This window comes from Ctenopharyngodon idella, chromosome 24, assembly GCF_019924925.1.
Source record: "Ctenopharyngodon idella isolate HZGC_01 chromosome 24, HZGC01, whole genome shotgun sequence".
In the NCBI taxonomy this organism is placed as follows: Eukaryota; Metazoa; Chordata; class Actinopteri; order Cypriniformes; family Xenocyprididae; genus Ctenopharyngodon; species Ctenopharyngodon idella.
Genome location: NC_067243.1, coordinates 14,631,250 through 14,653,839, shown reverse-complemented (window position 1 = coordinate 14,653,839; position 22,590 = coordinate 14,631,250). Strand labels below are relative to the sequence as shown.

The window sequence follows — 22,590 nt, the reverse complement described above, 5'->3', positions numbered from 1 at the left end:
GCTGATGTCAGAGCGTTAATCCAGCAGCAGAATGAATCCCCTGTAGACAGTCAGAGCTCGCTGAAATCTGTCTGCATGTCAGCGTGATGGATGGGTGTGCACACTAAACTCTCTTCATATTGCTTTTTGACGCTAGCTGTAATGTTGAATTGAGTCAGCCTCGAGAGAGGACAATGCCAGCCGAAGGCAGAGCGCGATACTCTTGATACACAGAAATACCAACACAACACTTAGAATGCTAATGCAAGGGATGTTTGTATGAGTACGTCTGGGATCAGGCCTGCAGTTTTTCTTGTAGTGAGTGAGGCTGGGATTGCACAACTAAAGATTACATGGGATTGGACTATAATCGAAAAGGGTTGAACACAAGGATTTGGCTGGACAGCACCTACTGGTAGATAATGTTACAACACTGTTTGCTCCAGTTAAAGGATTAGTTCACTTCAGAATTAAAATTTCCTGATAATCTACTCACCGCCATGTCATCCAAGATGTTTATGTCTTTCTTTCTTCAGTTCAAAAGAATTTAAGGTTTTTGAGGAAAACGTTCAAGGATTTTTCTCCATATAGTGGACTTCAACAGGGTTCAACGGGTTGAAGGTCCAAATTGCAGTTTCAGTGCAGCTTCAAAGGGCTCTACATGATCCCAGATGAGGAATAAGGGTCTTATCGAATAAATTTTCTAAAAAAATAAAATAAAATTTGTACGCATTACGTAATCATGTTGGAAAGGTCACGCGTGACATAGGCAGAAGTACCGAGCAAGTGTTTACAAAGCTAACGTGCAAAGACTAAGTCAAATACTCTTTACAAAAAAAGAAAAAACAATGATGTCGGATGATTTTGAAGTTGGAGGAGAAAATGAGATGGAGTTTTTCGCCCTACCACGGTACTTACACCTACGTCAAGCATGACCTTTCCAACGTGATTACGTCATGCGTGGCACATCGCAGAGCTAGTATAAGACGAGCAATTGTGTTAAAAAGTATATAATTTTTTTTTTTTTAGAAAATGACGATCGTTTCACTAGATAAGACCCTTATTCCTCGTCTGGGATCATGTAGAGCCCTTTGAAGCTGCACTGAAACTGCAATTTGGACCTTCAACCCATTGGTCCCCGCTGAAGTCCACTATATGGAGAAAAATCCTGGAATGTTTTCCTCAAAAACCTTAATTTCTTTTCAACTGAAGAAAGAAAGACGTAAACATCTTGTATGACATGGGGGTGAATAAATTATCGGGAAATTTTAATTCTGAAGTGAACTAATCTAAGTCTGTTTCTCCATTTACAGCCATTCAAAAATAGCTGTAAGATTTGTGGTGGTAACATATAAAATCACAAATATTTCAAGTGTTTTTAATACAATTTTTAACCATGATTAAGCATACATATATATAATTAGAATTTATAAATGATTAAATAATAATAATTGTTGTTATTATTATTTATATTATTAAATCATTTATAAATTGTAATTATATTATATTATATTATTACATATTAGGGCTGGGACAATAAATCGATTCATCTCGATTCGTGGATCTATTCTGAGATTTTCCGAATGCATCGCGATTCTCTCTCGAATCGATTCTGAGCTTAGTTTTTAACAGCAGATGGTGCTCTAGACTAGTTTTTAACCGCAAGCTCAAATGCTCACTAAGAAGAGTGCTCGTGCATTTGACTAAGTCTGAGAATGTACTTGCAATGTTTTAAAAATATTGATGACTCATCCTGCACTTTGGGGCGTGCTTATTTTTTGTTTAGTCAAACAATGCCCTTCCCCCTAATATCACTTGCCCCTACAAAGAAAATAGCAAATCCTGGTTCATGTTTCAATAAGAAATACATCAAAACTATGCACATCAAGCCATTTTTTAAAACTATAAAGACTGACATATGAAATAATAGTCTGAAAAATCTAATTTTTGGAAATGGAACAGTTTATTGAACGTTTAGACATTATTACTGTATCAAATATGATACATTAGGCTTTATAGGGTTAAGCTGGAAGCCTAGAAAATCTACAGGATGATGATAAAGCTTTTGGTTCATTTAATCACACATTAGGAGAGACACGAGTTCAATATATTGGCCAAAAATGGTTCAGCCAGCCTCTAAAAACAAACTTTAATAAAAATCAAGTATCAGAGGTACACCAGCAGTGCAGTTTTCTCATTTGATGTGTAATGATTCCCAGACTCAGCCCTTGTGTGCAGTAATGAGAATATTAGTTTTGATATTACATCTCTCACATATTTTGCTTTGTTCTGTTCGCTCCCAGAGCACAACATCTTTCTATATTAACACTTTATTTGCATATAAAACAGTGCAGGTCCTATTGTAGTTCTACAAAAATAAAATGCCATCACTGTAAAGAGATCTCACTTAAAATAAATACAGACCACTATTATGCACAAAGAACGTTTAGATTAACAAATCAATTCTGTCAGCAATCTACTATACAGGATTAGCAGGCTTAAAAAGAAGAGAAATCATCTTTTTAACATCTCAATTGTTTCTCCTAGACATCAACGCAATTAAATGAAGACTTTTGCGAGTTTCCAGATTTGTCTCCAGAGAAACACACCTCAGTAACCTCTATACTGTAGGAGTCGGCTTTTTTGACAATGATTCTTTGATAAAAGTGACTGACTTTTGTCAAAAGATGTTTCTAACACATCAAAACATATCCCAGTCTTTATCCCAGCTTATAAATAAGCCCCCAAAAGTGTAAACACTGTGGCTCTGAGGTACTATCAAAACATTGCTCTGTTTATTTAAGAACCCTGACCATCCTGACATAGCAACAGTGGCTCAACCAATAGCGTGAGTTGGGGGGTGTGGCTGTCTGTTCAACTGACCAATGAAAGACCGGTGAGTGTTCTGAAAACCTGTTTGCAAAAAGTCATTATTTGAGTGAAGACAAGCAAGGGAATAAATCTTTTTTCCTTGTTGAATTATTAAGAAATAGCAAACATTTTTTCACAGGTTTAAAATTAAATAAGAGAGCATCCTCAGGTGATTTTCTGACAACGAACTGAGTCTAAATGTGTTTGTAGTCTGTGTTCATTAGTGAAGCGTGGCACTCAGATGAGAATGTCTTGTAACTATTCTCCACGGAGCACAGGACGGCCGTTATTACCAAAATGCCCAGAGAGAACAACCAAGACGGAGAGAAAGAACTGGATGAGAGTGGTGGAAAACACACAGCAAACTCACTTTTGGGAATTGTTTGTCTTCGGCTGTCACTTTCTCTAATCTTACAGAAGACTGAGAAACTGTACTGACAGTCTGAGAAAGTCAAGAGCACGTAACACATTTCAGAACCGCATTATTGCTTAGCTCTAGGGGTGTAACGATACACTCATGTCACGATTTGATACATATCATGATACTGAACTCACGATACGATATTATTGCGATACTCCAAGACATATGGTAAAAGGTTGATTAAAATGCTACATTTGGTATTACATTGGGGGTGGAAATGAATAGGCTTGAACTTGGTTTGGTAACCCAATGTACAGGACAATGGTGACACCAAAATAAAAATATTCATGACAAAGTAAATATTCACGCTATAGCTGCTGTGCGTGAGCTGATATGCGAAACATGCGGAGTGGATTGAGCGCGCAGCAGCACAGACGCCCAAGCTTGTCGATCGCATCCCTTTTTCACAGACATCGCTGGAAAGTTTGTAGTTCGGTCGGATATGACAATAGCAAAGAAAGTAAAACAAGGAGCATATTGCTAATGTAAACTGCTAGTTTTGCTGATCGCTTACTTAGCACAAATGTGTCATTTGGATTAAAACTAAATCATATGTGCAAGTAAAAACATGAACTGTTATGTGATTTATGTATAATGAGTGGTTCCCTGCATTATTACAGAAAGGCAATACAGTAATCACATGATGTTTTCAAGAAGTTTTCTGTGCGCAAACATCCGAAGCGCGCGCCCAGAAAGCTGCCTCTCAGACAGCGTGTGAATAGCTTATTAAATCGAGTTCTCTTTCATGTCTTCAGGCACTTGAATGGACAAATTCACACAAAATTGTCAAAATACCCATATAGGCAAGTATCCTTGTGAAACATAGTCGGTTATGGCTTAGGTGAACGTAAACAGTTGAGAAAGAAAACGCGTGTTTAACAGCATGTTGGATACGTGCAGCTCTTAAAGTGACAGCAGCCTAATAAACCTGCTGCTGTCTTTGTCCCCAATGTTAATCTAACAACAAAAGTCAAAGAGAAAATCACTCAATGCTCTTGACTGAATTACTTTTGTAACCGCTCTTTATGAACTTTTTGAAGTGACAAAGTGGTAGTTGCATAGACTGTCAATGGAGGGACAGAAATCTCTTAGATTTCATTGAAAGTTTTTCATTTGTGTTTGAAGATGAACTAAAGTCTTACGGGTTTGGAACAACAAGAGGGTGAGTAAATGATGACAGAATCTTAATTTTTTGGTGAACAATCCTTTAATAATAGAATTGCGTATTCATGATGTCATTGCGTGATTACATTAAACCAGTTTATTAAAAAGAACTGTCCAAAAGAACCAGTTCACCGGAAAGTAATCAGACTTCCCATCACTATTTCCAGCCTGTCGACTGGGTCCAATAATAAAACTGGCATGTCAAGTACGGCCTCACAGGTTTCTCAGAGAATAACAAACCATATGCAACTTCTCCAACCAGTAGGTGAAAGTAAATTCACCTGACTATCAACGTGGTTGCTATGAAAAACAGCCGATGAGCTCTGACAGATGGTAACAAGCACAAAGGCAGCAGTTTGGCGAGCGAGTGCCCTTTTCAAATCCTTCCCACACAGACATCCATGCTCTACATGCGTTTTGACAGCAACCAACGAGCACAACTGTTCGAGTCACACTGTAAACTACCTGACAGACAGGCTCCAGCACATACGGTCAATTCTCACCCTTGGATACTTCAAAAATCACATAAAACATGAAATCTACTAAAACAGTTAAGGGCCAAAAGACCTAGAGCTCAACTACTATAAGCAAAGATGGATTTAAAGGGACAGTACACCCAAAAATGAAAGTTTTTGTCAGTCATTATTTTCTCACCCTTCATGTCACTCCATCAGTCACAAATTAGAAAAATCATTAGAGAACTCTTTCCATAAAAAGACCAAATAGTTGCTAAGTTAATAATTTCCTTTGTCGAAGCATGTGCATTCCCACTGAACGCACAATCCTTATGTGTGGCCAATACACAGTATTTTTTTATTTTTTGGTATTGTTCAGTATTGGATATTTAATCGTACATGCTAGTTTCAACTATTATTAAATTTATTACATTTAGATTACATTTAATGCTCACTTAAAGTTATGATTTAACAGAAATAGTGAAAGATCTTTTCTTCTGTATTATTGAACTTTGCGACTGTTAAAAAAGTATGTTTTATATAGTATGAATGTGTGTAGTATGAATGTAAACTGGACGTACTACATTCGCCATGTTGTTATTATCATGTCACCTACCAGTGTCAGTTGCATCGCTTCACCTCCATTCCACCTCCTCTACTGTGGCCTCATGGGATTGTAAAGTGTCCACTGAATGCGCACTTCAGAATCTCGCCGGAAGAAGTAGGTCATCTGGGGACTTTTAGCCTACTGTTTTTCAAATACTTTGTATTCGGACATACTACTCTTTTGGCATACTGTTTTTCACATACTATATAGTAGGGAAATATTCGATTTCAAAACCAGCGCATTGATTTGGATGGAACCACATGAGGGTGAGTAAATAATTACAAAATTGTAATTTTTGGTAAACTATCCCTTTAAACCCATGAGATAATTTAGAAAGAAGCTCTGAAGTATCAAAAGCTCAAAGTCTGAAATCTGTAGAGATTCCTGTTCCTGGCAAGGCCACAGAAAAATGAATCCAATATTGGCTTCTTTTTGCTATCTCCTGGAGGGCGAAAGGAATTATGGGAGTAAAATATGAGTGGATACTGGCAACAGGATGCTGGATGAGCTGATTGTAACAAAGAATAAAACCCTAACGATTGTTTTGGCAGTGACTGAGAACGTAGCACGTAGTATGTTATTGAAGTGGTAACATGCAATGAATTATGCAGAAAGAGCTGCTGAGATTGTTATAAGCATGAATGATTCAAATCTCTATCCTGCTCTTTCTCTAAACGGAGTCTTTGCAGTGACAGGATATTTTTAAAAATACGCTCCTAGATCACCGGTTTCAAAGAACTCACTAGTGACACTTTTACACCTTGTTGTGATTCTTGCGACATGCAGCTATTTGAACTGTGAAAGCTTGCTATGGGCCATAAACCTTTAAGCTTTCACAAATCTTTAAGTATATGTCAGTATTTATGAAGTATAGATGTGTTCCAAAACCTATCAAGCTGTCTTGCTATCTATTGCCTACATAAACTGCATGCTACTGAAAGGAAACTTCATAAGTGAGTGCTTTGAAATGCTCTACATTGGTAGTAACTCATAACAAAAATATTGTTTCACATTAGCATGATGCTAAGATGACAGCATGTTACTCCTTATACATATAAATAACACAAACATTAGGTGAAAGTCACTTTAAAATTTGACCGAACTATTCTAACAATAACAGCGCTAATCACGTCAAGCGTATAAGTGACTCGATTCGCAAACGATTCCAACAGAGTTTGATGTTAGCATGTTGCTACAATAACAAAGTGATAAAGTTGACATGAAATGAAAATTCACTTTATTTATTTTCTAAATGCATTTTATTGCATTGTTGTGAACGTTTTATCCATCTCTGGTGATGTATGCAGGACTTCTCAGCATGAAACCCGCCCTTTACTTACAATTGCCTGCAAGCTTGCATTTAGATGTGCCCCCAACCAATCAACAACCAGTGGATCCAACCAAGCCCCGCCCTACATTTCTTTCTTCTTTAATAATCCATTTTACTATAATAGCTCTCCTCACAGTAAGCGAATGAAAGACTCAATTTAACAGTAATTTTAAAAGAGTTTGACTTTAGTATGTTGCTAAGACAAGAAAGATTAACTCGACACAGCAAAATCCCCAGAGTTAAATAAACTCTGCTTAGAGTACATATGGTCCCTCTCTAAATAGTGTTAAAGTAACACTGAAGCAGAGTTAAAGTCAGTTGTTGTTTTTGTGTCTCTTTTTTTTAGTGATTCTGCTTGTGAACAGCAGGTGTTCATCACTAATGCTCAATCATCACTTAATTAATCGCTTAATTATCTCATTAACTTTAACTCTGCTTCAGTGTTACTTTAACACTATTTAGAGAGGGAACATATGTACTCTGCGCAGAGTTGATTTAACTTTGGGGATTTTGCTGTGTAATAAGAATAAAAAATATAGTACAAAATACTCATTAAAATAGCTACATCAAAGATAATAATGATAATAATGCTCCTCTAACTGTTTCCAAAAGAGTTTGATGTTAGCATGTTACTAAGATAAGATCTTGCAGAAAGTGTTGGGGATAACGCATTACAAGTAACGTGAGTTACATAATCAGATTACTTTTTTTAAGTAACTAGTAAAGTAATGCATTACTTTTAAATTTACAACAAAATGAGTTACTTTTTCAAATAAGTAACTTTGTTGTACTTTGTTTTCCCATTTACCGGCTGACACCTCTCCTGTCCCCATGTTGAGAAATCGGGAGTAAGTGCAGAGGTATACACTGTGTAAACATGATGGTTATTCTAGACTAGTTCTCTAGACTAAATGTGAGCATACATTTACTCATTTACTTTTCTCCTGCGTCGTATTCTTCTGTATTGCAGAACGGCAGCACAGCTGAAAGGCTTGTTTTTTTTTAACTGCGCCCTCTACTGTACAGGCGTGAATTTGCATTTCTTTTAGTCTGAGGCTTATTCATTTCATTTTTTTGGTGTGAAAGGGCCTTTACATTTGCCAAAAATATAACTTTTTGTTTTAAAAACAAAACAAGCAAACAGCCCAGCCCAGATGAGAAAAAGTAACGCAAAAGTAACATAATGCATTACTTTCCATAAAAAGTAACTAAGTACCGCAATATTGTAATGCATTACTTTTAAAAGTACCTTTCCCCAACACTGCTTACGAATTTATGAATGAACCACTCGTTCCAAAATCTTCCCAATCTAATGACATTTGTTATGACATCTGCTTCAAACATTACAATGCTCATGATAACTTTCGTTAACTCTACAATAAGTAAATCCACTTCACCAGCTAATTACTCTTAGACAGCGATGCCATAGAAATATACAGACAAAATTTTAAAGACTGTTTCTCTGGCACATGCTTGTTTCTCTGGCACATAAGGTCTATATGTGAAGGGTACATGGAGTGCTGCCTCATGATTTGGCCAAAATTAGGCATCTTAGAGGGCCACATAATGTTGCTGCCAACCTTTCCGAACAGCTTTTGCATCCCATGATGCCTTAAAATGCCTCACTGGGTTTAGGAACAGAGCTTATGTGTGCACTGGAAGTCTCATTTAATTCCCACCAGCGTCTCACAGATCTAGCAGCTGACTAGGCCTCTTCTAGCTTTATCTGTCAATCTTATCTCTTTCTCAGAGTGGCAGCATGCCTGTTGACCAGGGCACAGTAGGCGCCCAGTCAGCATGTGACAAAAGCAACAGACTCATTTATATGCCGAATGCGCTCCCATCATAAATCCGAGCCGAGAAGCACGGGAACGGGATGCGGCGATCCCAGACTATCAGCTTTTATTGCTAAAGAGTTTGACTGAGATCAGCTTTTGGTTTGATGGTAAGTAAAGCGGTTGATGTTTCAATTATGCTAAATTCTTCAACAATCGGAAGAGATGTCACACGGTGCTGATGCACATGGAACAAGAAGTAACAAGAAAAATGTTATGTGCTTGTGACATTAGCTTTCACTTTACTGATTAAATGTTCTGAACATTATGGCATAATTATAAACCAATATGGTCTTGTCAAACTGTCTGTTCCCAGCTGTTGTCTGCAGATTCCACATGGTGGTTTTCATCGCTAGCCGATCAGCATCTCAATTCAGCAGGGATGCAGAGATGACATTCAGGATGATACGATTTCAAGTTTTCAACGTTCACTCAAATATGAAAATTCTCATGTCATGTGGAAGAATGTTTTTACTGTTTTTGTCTATACAATGAAAGTTAATGGGATCCAAAACAACACTAGCCACTGACTTTCATTGTGCGCAAAAAACACTAGGGCCGTGTGTCCACCACACCAGAGGTTTCTTTTTCACGCTCAGTGTTTGAGCGTGAAAAAGATGCTCAGCGGCTCATTATGGCCTTTTTAGACAGGACGCAGAATGCGCTACGCTGGCCGCTGGGCTCAGCGTAGCCTTCAGATATAAAGCGACTTGCGCTACGCTGGCCAGAGCAAAGAAGGCGGAGTTTTCAAAACTTTTAGCGGGAGATCTATACGTGTAATCATTTGATGCCCCGTTTTTATTGGCCGTGCGGGTAATCATGACAGAGAACAGCGGCGAAAGTTGAACTATTTTGACCTTTGACCGCGGCATGCGCGCAAGCTCGCCAATGGTGCGCTCCGTCCTTGCGCAGCGCAAGCCATTGAAATAAATGGGTTTCATAGCGCAGTGGTGCTGTTGTCGCTTCCTCCCATTGAAAACAACTGGAAAAGTACGCTAGCCGCTGGAAAAAAGGCTTTGGTGGACACACAGCCTAAGACATTTTTCAAAACATCTTCTTTCAAGTTCCACAGAAGAAAGTAAGTCAAATATCTTTAAGTTTTCATTTGTTACTCACACAACACTAGAATTAACTAAGAAGACCTGGGATATTGCACACAAATCATATAAACTACATTTATGATACTTTTAAAGGGTTAGTTCACCCAAAAATGAAAATTGTGTAATTTATTGACGTTCCACATGACGTTCCACACCCATAAGACCTTCGTTCATCTTCGGAACACAAATTAAGATATTTTTGATGAAATCCGATGGCTCAGTGAGGCCTCTATTGCCAGCAATTTCACTGAACCTTTCAAGATCCAGAAAGGTATTTTTAAAACAGTTCATGTGAGTACAGTGGTTCTACCGAGAATACTTTTTGTGCGCCAAAAAAACAAAATAACGACTTTTCAACAATATCTATGACAGCTGATTTCAAAACACTGCTTCGAAGCTTTACGAGTCTTTTGTTTCAAATCAGTGGTTCGGGTCACATAAACAAAGCCTCGTTTACTGAAATCACGTGACTTTGGCACTCTGAACCACTGATTCGAATTAAAAGATTGGTAAAGCTTCAAAGCAGTGTTTTGAAATTGCCCATCACTAGATATAGTTGAAAAGTCGTTATTTTGGGTTTTTTTTGGTGCACAAAAAGTATTCTCGTCCCTTTATAATATTAAGGTAGAAACACTGTACTCACACGAACTGTTTTAAATGTGTCTTTAGCACCTTTCTGGATTTTGAGAAGTTCAATGACATTGCTGGCAATAGAGGCCTCACTGAGCCATCGGATTTCATCAAAAATATCTTAATTGGTGTTCCGAAGATGAACGAAGGTCTTACGGGTGTAGAACGACATGAGGGTGAGTAATTAATGACTGAATTTTCATTTTTGGGTGAATTAACCCTTTAAGGTGCTTTTGGGTCCTTTTTGAAGTTTGAACACTCCAGTCACTATTTAATGTAATTGTAGGGACGAAAAAATGGTCCTTTTGGGCTCCACAACAGAAAAAAAGTCCCTCAGATGAGAAAATAATGACAAAATGTTCATTTTTTGGCAAAATTCTCTTCACTTAATAGCCTCATTTCCTTTCATCAGCTTTGGTTTTGGAGGAAAAGCCAGGTGTGGGAAGATGATCAACAGACACATTCTTGTTTGAAATGCCATTGCATTTAATGATACATTTACTGTAAATAGCAGATGGTTCATTAAGCTGAATTTGCAACCAAAAGGGCTGAGAGGCCAAGATTACGGTTCACGCCTGTGTGTAAATGTGTATGCATGCATTTATGTGTGTGTGTGTGTGCCATCCCGGCTGGACTCCATCCATATTTCATGACTGATAAAGGTTTTGGTAGCTGTGTTCACTTTCCAAGAGCAGCACTGTAATATGCAGCCATTTTCCAGTGCAATATGCTCCAGATGTGGCTTGTCACTAATGTGAATAAAGAAAATCATTTCCCGATTTGCCATAATATAATTCTACAATTTAAGCACAGAGAAGCTTTGTTTATTATCCAACCCTCTCTGCCCCTTCGAACCACCTCTCTTCTTTGCTCTGACCTTCTCTCCTTCTAAGTGAAGAAATGACCAAATGTCACCCTGTTGTTCGTTTGAGTAAAGCTGTAGTGAACGAGATCACAGAAGACCTGAGGTCCATGTGAAGTCCTCTGTACTACTGGACTCCTCACGCCGCTCAACTGACTTTGTCTCTAGCCGTCAGCAAATGAGAGATGAGCAGATTCCAGACTGCTCTGCTGCTTATCTGCCAAAAATCATCCTTCAAACTGTCAGCTGCTATCACAACAAACTTACAAAAAATAAATCAAAATAAAATCACTGTGGTTATCATTTAACTTGCCCTGAAGATTTGGTTGCACTTAATACAAGCATTATTTAACGTAATTTAGTCCATAATTGATTTATTGATATGTAAACAGGGTGTGTGTGTGTTTGTGTACAGATACAGGGAGATGAAAGATTATAAACTCTTCAGATATCAGACAGACATTTAGATAGATATAGACAGACAGATAGGTATACATACAATAATGTATAAATGTGAATATGTTAACAAAATATATTAACATTAACTGAACGTAAATCGAATACGTTATTGGTTGCTGTTGATGTAATAACAGACAGGACTGATAATGAATATACTATTTTTCAAATAAAACCGCATTGTTTCGATTTTAGATGTAAAATCATATTCTCAGTAAATGAATTATAGCGTCTGTATGAAGAAAGACAAAAGACGAGCCTTTACTGCGGCTATTTCTTGTTATTGCTATTCAAGATGACCATTCAAATTAATAAGGAAAACAAAATAAATAATTTCGGTCGAAAAATGAAAAATAATAAAATTAATAAAAACACTCGATATGCATTATTCTGTCACTTGACTGCAAGATTTTAAATCAGCGGGAAATGATGTGACATTTCATCTGCCATCAGATTGTAGATGTCACGGCTCATTATCGCACCTGCAGCGATCTAACTTGCGTTTTATTAACGATGCGGCAATATAATGTAAATATATTACTTACCAACGCCATATTTTTCATGTTCAGTCGGTATCCACATTTTTTTCCGCGTCAAGTAAAATAAATGTGCTATAAAACAGGGCAATTACGGCGGATACTATCCATATTGTTGTTACACAGGGTTGCACTGTATTGTTCTGAGGGCAGAGCCACAGCAGCATCCCACATACACCACACTTCTCAGCCCTGAAGAAAAACACCATTGCCTCATGGGAGATGTAGGAAATGAATGAGAACGCTTGGATAGAATACTACAATACCCATAAATCGGTGGTTTAACTCTGATTGGTCAATGAGTCATTTCCCAGGTCATGTGACTTGGAAAAAAAAACATGGCAGCTCGGATGCACAACACTAATTTGACAGGTTGGTTAAATATATTGGCATTATATTGCTTTGTTTGCGTTTATTTTAATGTTTACATTTTTAAAAAGTTCTATTTTGATTTTTCCTAAAGATGTCGGCCAACTACCTATTGCAAATGCTAGTTATAGCAATAAGTCTGCATAAATGAGTACCGTAATGCAAGTTTGTCATCTGCTTTCCATGGCATATGTGCATGATGCGGTTTTTCTTTGACAACGACACCGGATATTAAAGGATTAGTTCACTTTTAAATAAACTTTTGCTGATAATTTACTCACCCCCATGTCATCCAAGATGTCCATGTCTTTCTTTCTTCAGTCGAAAAAAATTAAGGTTTTTGATGAAAACATTCCAGGATTTTTCTCTATATAGTGGACTTCAATGGACACCAAACGGTTCAAGGTCCAAATGACAGTTTCAGTGCAGCTTCAAAGGGCTTTAAACGATACCAGACGATGAATAAGGGTCTTATCTAGCGAAACGATCGGTCATTTTCGAAAAAATACAACTGTATATGCTTTATATAAACAAACGTTCGCCTTCTAAGTGCCTCCGCCACAACCGCATTTTTGTATTCTCCAAAAAGTTTACGCTGTATGTCCTACGCCTTCCCTATTCTACTTACGGAACGAACGCAGCGCCAGTTACACTTTTTCCGTAAGTTGAATAGGGAAGGCGTAGGACATACAGCGTAAGCTTTTTGGAGAATACGGAAATGCGGTTTTGGCGGAGGCACTTAGAAGATTTGTTTATATAAAGCATATACAGTTGTATTTTTTTTTTTTTTTTCGAAAATGACCGATCGTTTAGCTAGATAAGACCCTTATTCCTCGTCTGGTATCGTTTAAAGCCCTTTGAAGCTGCACTGAAACTGTCATTTTGAACTTCAACCGTTTGGTGTCCATTGAAGTCCATTCTATAAAGAGAAAAATCCTGGAATGTTTTCATCAAAAACCTTAATTTTTTTTCGACTGAAGAAAGAATGACATGGACATCTTGGATGACATGGGGCTGAGTAAATTATCAGCAAAAGTTTATTTAAAAGTGAACTAATCCTTTAACTTGTCCTTTTGTAATACTGATCTGGATTGGTGGTTTACTCGTCAAAGCTGGTTTATATTTGTCTCCCAGCCCTGCAAATCTGGTCTTCTAGAGATGGAAAGCTGCCAAAAACCCTTTAAAATCAGCAACAGACTAGTTTGACTGGTTAGGCAGTCCAGTTCAAACCAGTAGACCATCTTAGACTAGCTTAAGCTGTTTTCCCCAGCAGGGAGGGGGTGGTTAGAGTTGTTATGGATGTACTATCTTCTAATAGCTGCAAAAGCTCACTTCTTAGAGGCAGAACAACTCATAAAGTGCTAGAAGCACAAATGTATCAGGTTTTTAGAGGATAACCTGCTGTTTACATGAGTCACAATTTCATTTTGTGTGAATCAGCTGCTTGTTTGTGTGATGACATCATGTGTTTCTCAATATAAATTGAATAATTTAATGACCCAGAATGAATTCAGTGGCTTCAGTCATTTAAAAAACACAAAGATATTTGTGTGTCATATTTTAATGAATGTGTTTTCTCTCATTGCTAGGTGAGCAGGATTGTATACTAGAGCCGCTTTGTTTCCCCGAGCAGCTGTGTGGTAGCACTTGTTTTGCCTCCTCCAGCGATGGCCATCCAGTGATCTGTGTGCTCTGTTCCGACTCTTTTCCCTCTTCCGAAAAAGACCAACTTCTCAAGCACATGGTGTTGGATCACAAACTGGTCATTGCTGATGTCAAACTCATCGCAGACTTTCCACGGTGAGACTTCACATTATTTGTAACCTCAACATTTCTGTAAAGAGATATTTGACTGGAACAATACAAATAACACAAAGTAATGAAACATTTTCATTGATTTGTTGCAGGTATATGTTGTACTGGAAGAAACGGTTTACAGAACAACCCATCACAGACTTCTGCAGTGTTATCAAGACCAATTCTGAAGGTCCTGAAGGTAAGACACATTTGAGCTGAACAAGTTTGTAATAGTTAGTTGCTATGGAATTTACAATATACTCATTTAAAAGAATTTAAAAGGAAATCCCATGTTTTTTGTTGTAAGCTATTATCTAACATATAACACTTCAAATCTCTGGCAAAAATGCAACCCTCCTACTTACACACCTTAGAAAATAATGTTTTATTCATGTAATTTTAATGTTTTTAATGTTTATTGCAAGACTTACAAAATCATGCAAGAGTTTCAAATTTTAGTTGTAGGGTTCCAAAAATTGCAAACCTAAAGGGACAAGATGGAAAAAAAATATGAGATGGGAGGAAAAATTATGTCAATGCTTTTGCGTTCTCTCACAAATGTTTTGCGTTCCCCGAGAAACTTTGCATTCGCTCACAAAATGTTTGTTTCCCTAAAATCTTTGCATTCGCTTGCAAAACGTTTGCGTTTCCCCGAGAAACTTTGTATTCTCTTGCCAAATCGTTGCACTCCCTCGCAAAACTGTTGTGTTCTCTCACAAAATGTTTGCGTGCCCCTAAAAAGTTTGCGTTCGCTTACAAAATGTTTGCGTTTCCCTGAGAAACTTTGCTTTCGCTCGCAAAATGTTTGCTTTCCCCGAGAAATTTTACATTCACTCGCAAAATGTTTGCGTTCCCCCGAAAAACGTTGAGTTCGCTCATAAAATGTTTGCGTTCCCCGAGAAACTTTCCATTCTCTCACAAAATGTTTGCGTTTCCCCGAAAAATGTTGCGTTTGCTCATGAAATGTTTGCGTTCCCCCCGAAAAACGTTGAGTTCGCTCATAAAATGTTTGCGTTCCTTGAAAAACTTTGCATTCGCTCACAAAATGTTTGCGTTCCCCCTGAAAAAGTTGAGTTCGTTTATAAAATTTTTGCGTTCCCCGAGAAACTTTCCATTCTCTCACAAAATGTTTGCGTTCCCCCAAAAAAATGTTGCGTTCACTCATGAAATGTTTGCGTTTCCCCCAAAAACGTTAAGTTCGCTCATAAAATGTTTGCGTTCCTTGAAAAACTTTGCATTCGCTCACAAAATGTTTGCGTTCCCCCTGAAAAAGTTGAGTTCGTTTATAAAATTTTTGCGTTCCCCGAGAAACTTTCCATTCTCTCACAAAATGTTTGCGTTCCCCCAAAAAAATGTTGCGTTCACTCATGAAATGTTTGCGTTTCCCCCAAAAACGTTAAGTTCGCTCATAAAATGTTTGCGTTCCTTGAAAAACTTTGCATTCGCTCACAAAATGTTTGCGTTCCCCCTGAAAAAGTTGAGTTCGTTTATAAAATTTTTGCGTTCCCCGAGAAACTTTCCATTCTCTCACAAAATGTTTGCGTTCCCCCAAAAAAATGTTGCGTTCACTCATGAAATGTTTGCGTTTCCCCCAAAAACGTTAAGTTCGCTCATAAAATGTTTGCGTTCCTTGAAAAACTTTGCATTCGCTCACAAAATGTTTGCGTTCCCCTTGAAAAAGTTGAGTTCGTTTATAAAATTTTTGCGTTCCCCGAGAAACTTTCCATTCTCTCACAAAATGTTTGCGTTCCCCCAAAAAAAGTTGCGTTCACTCATGAAATGTTTGCGTTCCCCCCAAAAATGTTGCGTTCGCTCATAAAATATTTGCGTTTCCCGAGAAACTTTCCATTCTCTCACAAAATGTTTGCGTTCCTTGAGAAACTTTGCATTCGCTCACAAAATGTTTGCTTTCCACCGAAAAATGTTGCGTTCGCTCATGAAATGTTTGCGTTCCCCCTGAAAAACTTTGCATTCGTTTATAAAATGTTTGCGTTCCCCGAAAAATGTTGAGATCGCTCATAAAATGTTTGAGTTCCTTGAGAAACTTTGCATTCGCTTGCAAAATGTTTGCGTTTCTCCGAGAAACTTTGTGTTCCGTCGCAAACCTTTTGAGTTCTTTTTGCAAGCAAATGCAAAGTTTCTTGAGGGAAAGCAAAACAATTGCGAGAGAATTCAAAAGCGCTTTAGTCCCTTTAGTGGCTCCTTAAAATTTTGGTTATCTGCAAAATCGCAAAAAGTAAAAAAAAAAAAATTGCAAACAAAATGAATTGAAAATAAGAAACAAAGTGCCAGCTGTGACCTGGGGAATAACAGTGGAATATTTGTGGACAAATCTACCATAATAGTTGTTTTTGTTTTGATTCAAGGTCTTGGGCATTGTTGTTGTTATTATTAACTAAAAACTATAAAAATAATTTTCATTAATTGAAATGAAGCTAAAATCAAATAAAATATGACGATTAGATGAAAAACATAAACTTAAAAATGAGAAATAATGCTGATTAGAACTGAAATAAAATAAGTTTAAGTACTAAAATTACTAAAACTAAAACTTAAAAAAAACAACTAATAAGCACATAACAAAATCACTAAACTTAAAACTGAAAATATAAAAATAAAAGCTAATATAAATAATTCTAAAATAACACTGGTCTGAGAAATAGCCCTTTAAATTGTATGATTTAAATGTAAAGTCTAAAGTGTCCTTTTTTGACTGAAAAAAGCTGCTTTGTGTCATTTTAGAGCAACAAGAGCTCTACTTCCTGTTATGTGATGCGCTGCCAGAGGACAGAATCCTTAGGGAGCAGCTACAACAGAGACGACTGGTGAGTGTCTGTAAAAAGACAAGGACCTGCGACTGTCAGGTTAGGAGTGCTGCTCTGAGATCAGCTCCCACACTGTGTGACATTAGCTTATGAATATTCAAAACTGATCCAGCAGCAGCAGCACAGATTTCAGTCAGACTAATATGCAGAAACCCTAGAATATGAGCGACATTGGGAAGACATTGTGTATTTTCTCTTTTCAGACAGTATTTTCTTTTGTATTTAAATTTTAAATTTAAAAAAGGAACATTTTGATTATTTTTTATTATAATAATTTTACGGTAAAAATGTTTTTGAAAAATGCTGATGTAATGATATTAGTATATAATGATGATAGTACATATTTTCATATGTAATGAAAATGTTATTGAAAAGATGCCCACAAAGCATATTACGTCAGACAGGAAATGTCACTTTATAGATTAAAAACTTATGAATAATGTGAACTGATATATCACTTGGAAAGTTTATTAAGTATAAAGCATCATTTCTGATGTCTTGTTGTATAACAAAACAACAATCTTATTGTGTAACAAAAGTAATACAGCTGAAATCTAGTATCTGTGTAATGAAAGCATTTTGGGCCAGAAATTCCCCAATGGTTACATACTGTACCTGAAAGTACTGACGAAACAATTAACACGATGTTCAGTGAAAAGCCCAGTCCCCTCCCCCCTACAGATTGTTTTTGCAGAGATATTATGAGTCAACATAGTCATCTTACACACATTTCATCTCTGGCAAAAATCTGCGATTGTGGTTGCTAGGCAACCAGCATTCTCAGCACCTCTGCAGTCGCTCTGCAGTGTGGCGACCAGCTGTTTAACAGTGCAGCTGTGACCTTTCTCAATCATTCAGTGACACGCTGCACGTCGATGAAACTCGAGCCGAGAGGATTAGCACTGTTTATTAAACACCAATCATTTGCAGATTGCGTCTGTGCTAATTATCGATGATTATGGCAATCAAACAGCGGGTTTTCAGAAATGAAGAATAATAAAAACACACCACACTGAGATTCACACCAATTATTAATATTGTTTATAGGCTCATAATTATGTAACGTTTATAATGTGTGGTGTCTTATAATGTCTGTGATGAAGTTCGATATGTTTTGATAGGAGAAAGTTCTGGAGCAGCAGCAAAAAGAGAGGGACGATACAACGTTTCATCGCACATGTATGTTCTGCAGTGAGGAATTTACTGGAAACAGGTGACTATTGCTTCTGAATAGACCTAAGAAACGAGGCTGTGAGAGATAAACTTACCGTGTTTTCAATGGCATCCGCTGTAAAAAGCTGTTTAAAGCTCCTAGATCACTTATAATTTTCCACAGCTTATGTTATCTGTAGTTTTTTATCTACTGAAACTTCTTGGAAAGATATTTTTGCAGCGTTTCATTCAAAAACACATTAAATAACAGCACAACCCACACTGTAAAAAACAAGTCAAATTTACTTAATTTTTTAAGTAAATTAAGTTTTTATTTTTTAAGTAAATTTCAAATATGGAATTAAGTAACTCTACTTAACTAAGTTAAGTAAAATTAACAATTTTAACCTGGCCAGTAAAAGGTTGAGTAATATCTACTTAGTTAAAGTTTCTTTTGCAATACATTTTACTCAAATAATATAACACTGAATTAAACCATGCTTTTAAAGTGTATGCTTTACTTAGAAACATCTAAGTAAATTATACAATAGATATTGTGTAGACACCATATCTACATAATAGAAGTAACGCGGCACCTGAACACAGAGACCTCTATACTTAGTACACAATACACAATGACGGTAACATTCGATGGCTCGTTTTTGAGTGTGAATGTGCCATTTTGAGTAGAAAATGAACTCCAAATGTCATAAAATGGCAAGTTACTAAACATAACCACAAAAGCAATGATAAAACAGCTGGAAAACAGTGAAAAATCAACCTAGTTAATTATTCAAGGCCCAGTGCATGATGGGAACACCAGTATCAGAAAAGTTGAGTAGTTTTACTTAATTTTATAATGTTGATATTTACGCTTTAATTTCTACATGCTTAAATTGAGTACTAATATAGAATTTGCTTAGTTTTTTTAATTCTTGCCTGAGCTAACTTTTTCATGTAAAAATTACATTTGTTTTTTCTGTAGTATTTACTTCACCATAAAATCATTTTTTACAGTGACTGAAGAGTTGTATGTCGATCCCTTACAGCCTCGCCTTCATTCCCGTTAAAAATAAAAGATGGCGTTGCTGTGAATAAGGTCTATGGGTCAGACACAAACACATCCCTGTCTGCTGATATTAAATGATGTAACCTTCCACTCTAAGTTGCATTTAAACTAATTTCTGATTCATTCCTAATTCTAGGATCTGAATATCAATTAGCTAATTTGACTGAATGGCCCCTAGACAGATTACCTTGCAGTGTCAGAATGAGCTCAGCAAAATTTATGTATAGTGACGTCACAAGCCACTGTTCTTCGTCCCGCCACTCTGACGCTCATCTTAACTGCTATTTTTGCTTTATTATAATTTTATGATGTTTTTTTTGGTAACTCACAGTATCAAACTGAACTACATATTCAGGTTTAAAGTGCTGTGTTTGTTCCCTGTGCCGTCACTGCAGGTCTTCACTGCTGAACCACATGGCTAAAGAACACTCGTTCAGCATCGGCCTGCCCGACAACATTGTCTACTGCACAGAGTTCCTCGACACTCTGGAGCGGAAACTGGAGAAGTGAGTGTTTTAAGATGTAATCCAGAATTATATATTATGTACAATTTTAATGAATTAATTATAATTCTTACTTTCATATATATATAATATATATATATATATATATATATATATATATATACACACACTACCAGTCAAAAGTTTGGAAACATTACTATTTTATATGTATACTTTATACTAGTATATGTTTGGAAATATTTAATTAATGATCATACTATTATCATTACAAAATTAAAAATGGAGATGGAGAAGGTATGAACGCCCTCTTTTGGTGCTTGCTGTCATTGCATAGGGTTAGTTTTTGGGTCATCGACAAATAAATAGAGAGAAGATGCAGAAAATAAACATTTTAAAGGCATAATGCAAGTTATTTTATACTGTGTATGTCTATTTATGTAGATCTTTTTAAATATATATTTGTATATATTATATTGTATTTAAAGTGTTTTAGTTTTCCTATGAATTATTGAATCCATTGACTGAAAATATCCTTTGTTTGTTTGGTCCATTGGCCTATATAATATTTTGGCACTTTCAAGCATAATGTTTTCAGTAACTAAAACTATTTACTTAAAGGGATAGTTCACCCAAAAATGGAAATTCTGTCATCATTTACTCACCCTCAAGTTGTTCCAAACCTGTATGAATTTCTTTCTTCTGCTGAACACAAAAGAAGATATTTTGAAGAATGTGGGTAACCAAACAGTTGATGCGCCAAATTGACTTCCATAGTATTTTTTTTTTTCCATACTATGGAAGTCAGTGGGGCCCATCAACTGTTTGAATATATATATATATATATATATATATATTGTTGTTGTTGTTGAGCAGAAGAAGGAAATTCATACAGGTTTGGAACAACTTGAGGGTGAGTAAATGATAAGTGGGTGAACTACACCTTTAAATATTGAATCATTTTAATTTACAAACTAAATAATTGTATATTTTAAATTGACTTAGGACATCAAAATAAGCATTATATTGTAAAAGTATAAAAAGATTGTGAATCTAAACATTCCTATTATTATTATTTTACATAGCATGCAGTGTCTGTACTGTGAGAAGACATTCAGAGACAAAACCACCTTGAAAGATCACATGAGGAAAAAGCAGCATCGACGAATTAACGCCAAAAACCATGACTACGATCGCTTCTACGTCATCAATTACCTGGTATGTCCATGCTTCGGTTTGTAGTATGTTTCTCACCTAAACAGATAAATACTGAAATGAAATCTATTTCAGACTATTGTGCTGTTTTAATGTTGCAGGAGTTGGGGAAGACATGGGAGGAGGTGCAGTCTGAAGATGACAGGGAGCTGATTGAAGATGAAGATGAGTAAGAGCTTCCTTCATCTTTTAACTTAATCTTCAGAGGCTGAAGAAAAAGTTGGTCACATTTTCAGTTTTATTCTCAATCCTGATATTCTGCTATCTCTACAGCGATTGGTCAGACTGGCAGGCCCATCCCGTGTGTGCCGTGTGTCTGTTTTGTGAGCAGCAAGCAGAGACGATGGAGAAAATTTACACACACATGGAGGTAAATGATGCCACTTATATATTTGAGTGCTTCTAAGAAGTATTTCACCTGTGTTTTTACATCAGCATCAATAACAACACTATTTTTTTCTCCAGGAAACTCATGAATTTGACCTGCACAAATTAAAAACAGACTTAAGTGAGTATAATTGGATGAATAGAAATTTTGGCCTGTTTTTCAGAAGATCCCATGACCACACAGAAGGTCTTTAATGTAATTTGTGTCATTTTTCCAGACCTAAAGTTTTATCAACAAGTCAAACTAGTGAATTACATCCGCCGTGAGCTTCACCAGTGCCGCTGCTACTGCTGTCAGGAGAAGTTTGAAAGCAAAGAGGAACTAGTGCAACACCTCGTTAACAAGGGTCACGTGATGCAGCTGCCTGAGGTCTCACACTGGGACCAACCGCAGTAAGTATTACATCTTCACATGACCATTTTTTAGTATTTTATATTATGCGGTATTATTACAAAGAGAGGTGCTGCAACAATGTAAAATATGTGGGAAATAATGTGTTTTTAGAATATTCAAGCATGAAAACTATTCTAGTAGACCCCAAAAACAAAATCAAGAAACAGCATAATATGGCCTCTTTAAAATATTATGCGCTGTTTTTCCAGATACTACTTTCCTACGTACGAGAACGACGCTCTTCTTACAGCTCTGTCGGACAGTGAGAGCGAATCTGAGGGTCCAAATCACACCTCTGAGGTTCCTGTTATTGCTGAAGATATTTCAAACCTGAAGGTCTTAAAACAGACCAGTGTGCTTGGCAAACTTCTCAAAGACAGGGGCGGCTCCAGCTGAAGATGACAGACACCCAGAGAATTATGTTGAAATTATGTTCCAGTTGCTTTCAATGTAAAAATGAATATGTTCAGTTTAATGGTGTGACTATTCATATCTCATGATGGCAGTGCTCACATCATGAAAATGAAGTCAAATAAACTTTATTTATTTATGTATGTCATCAGTGGATCATTGGAACCCCCTGACTGAAAGGAACTGAAAATATCTTGTTTGAAAAAACCTTTTTTTGGGAAATTTTGGCTCATGGCTGGACAGTACAGTCTAGTAGTATTGGTA

General features: G+C 36.7%; 2 protein-coding genes across 3 annotated transcripts in view; one reads left to right on the top strand and one right to left on the bottom strand.

Annotated features, from left to right (window-relative positions):
* Window positions 1-12,440, bottom strand: part of dock4 (dedicator of cytokinesis 4) — an 85,628-nt gene extending 73,188 nt beyond the window's left edge. For both annotated transcript variants that reach the window (XM_051884240.1, XM_051884241.1), the window contains exon 1: window positions 12,256-12,440. In XM_051884240.1, the coding sequence (XP_051740200.1) occupies window positions 12,256-12,292 (37 nt within the window). In that variant the 5' untranslated portion in view covers window positions 12,293-12,440. The remainder of the gene's footprint in view (window positions 1-12,255) is intronic.
* Window positions 12,441-12,484: 44 nt separating this feature from the next.
* Window positions 12,485-22,469, top strand: znf277 (zinc finger protein 277). The gene is made up of 12 exons (XM_051884259.1): window positions 12,485-12,618; window positions 14,205-14,415; window positions 14,523-14,611; window positions 17,155-17,237; window positions 18,359-18,450; window positions 19,854-19,964; window positions 21,005-21,137; window positions 21,236-21,303; window positions 21,408-21,504; window positions 21,600-21,642; window positions 21,740-21,914; window positions 22,125-22,469. Exons 1-12 carry the CDS (start codon window positions 12,585-12,587, stop codon window positions 22,309-22,311), a joined length of 1,323 nt encoding a protein of 440 aa, XP_051740219.1. The 5' UTR covers window positions 12,485-12,584; the 3' UTR covers window positions 22,312-22,469.
* Window positions 22,470-22,590: the final 121 nt, after the last annotated feature.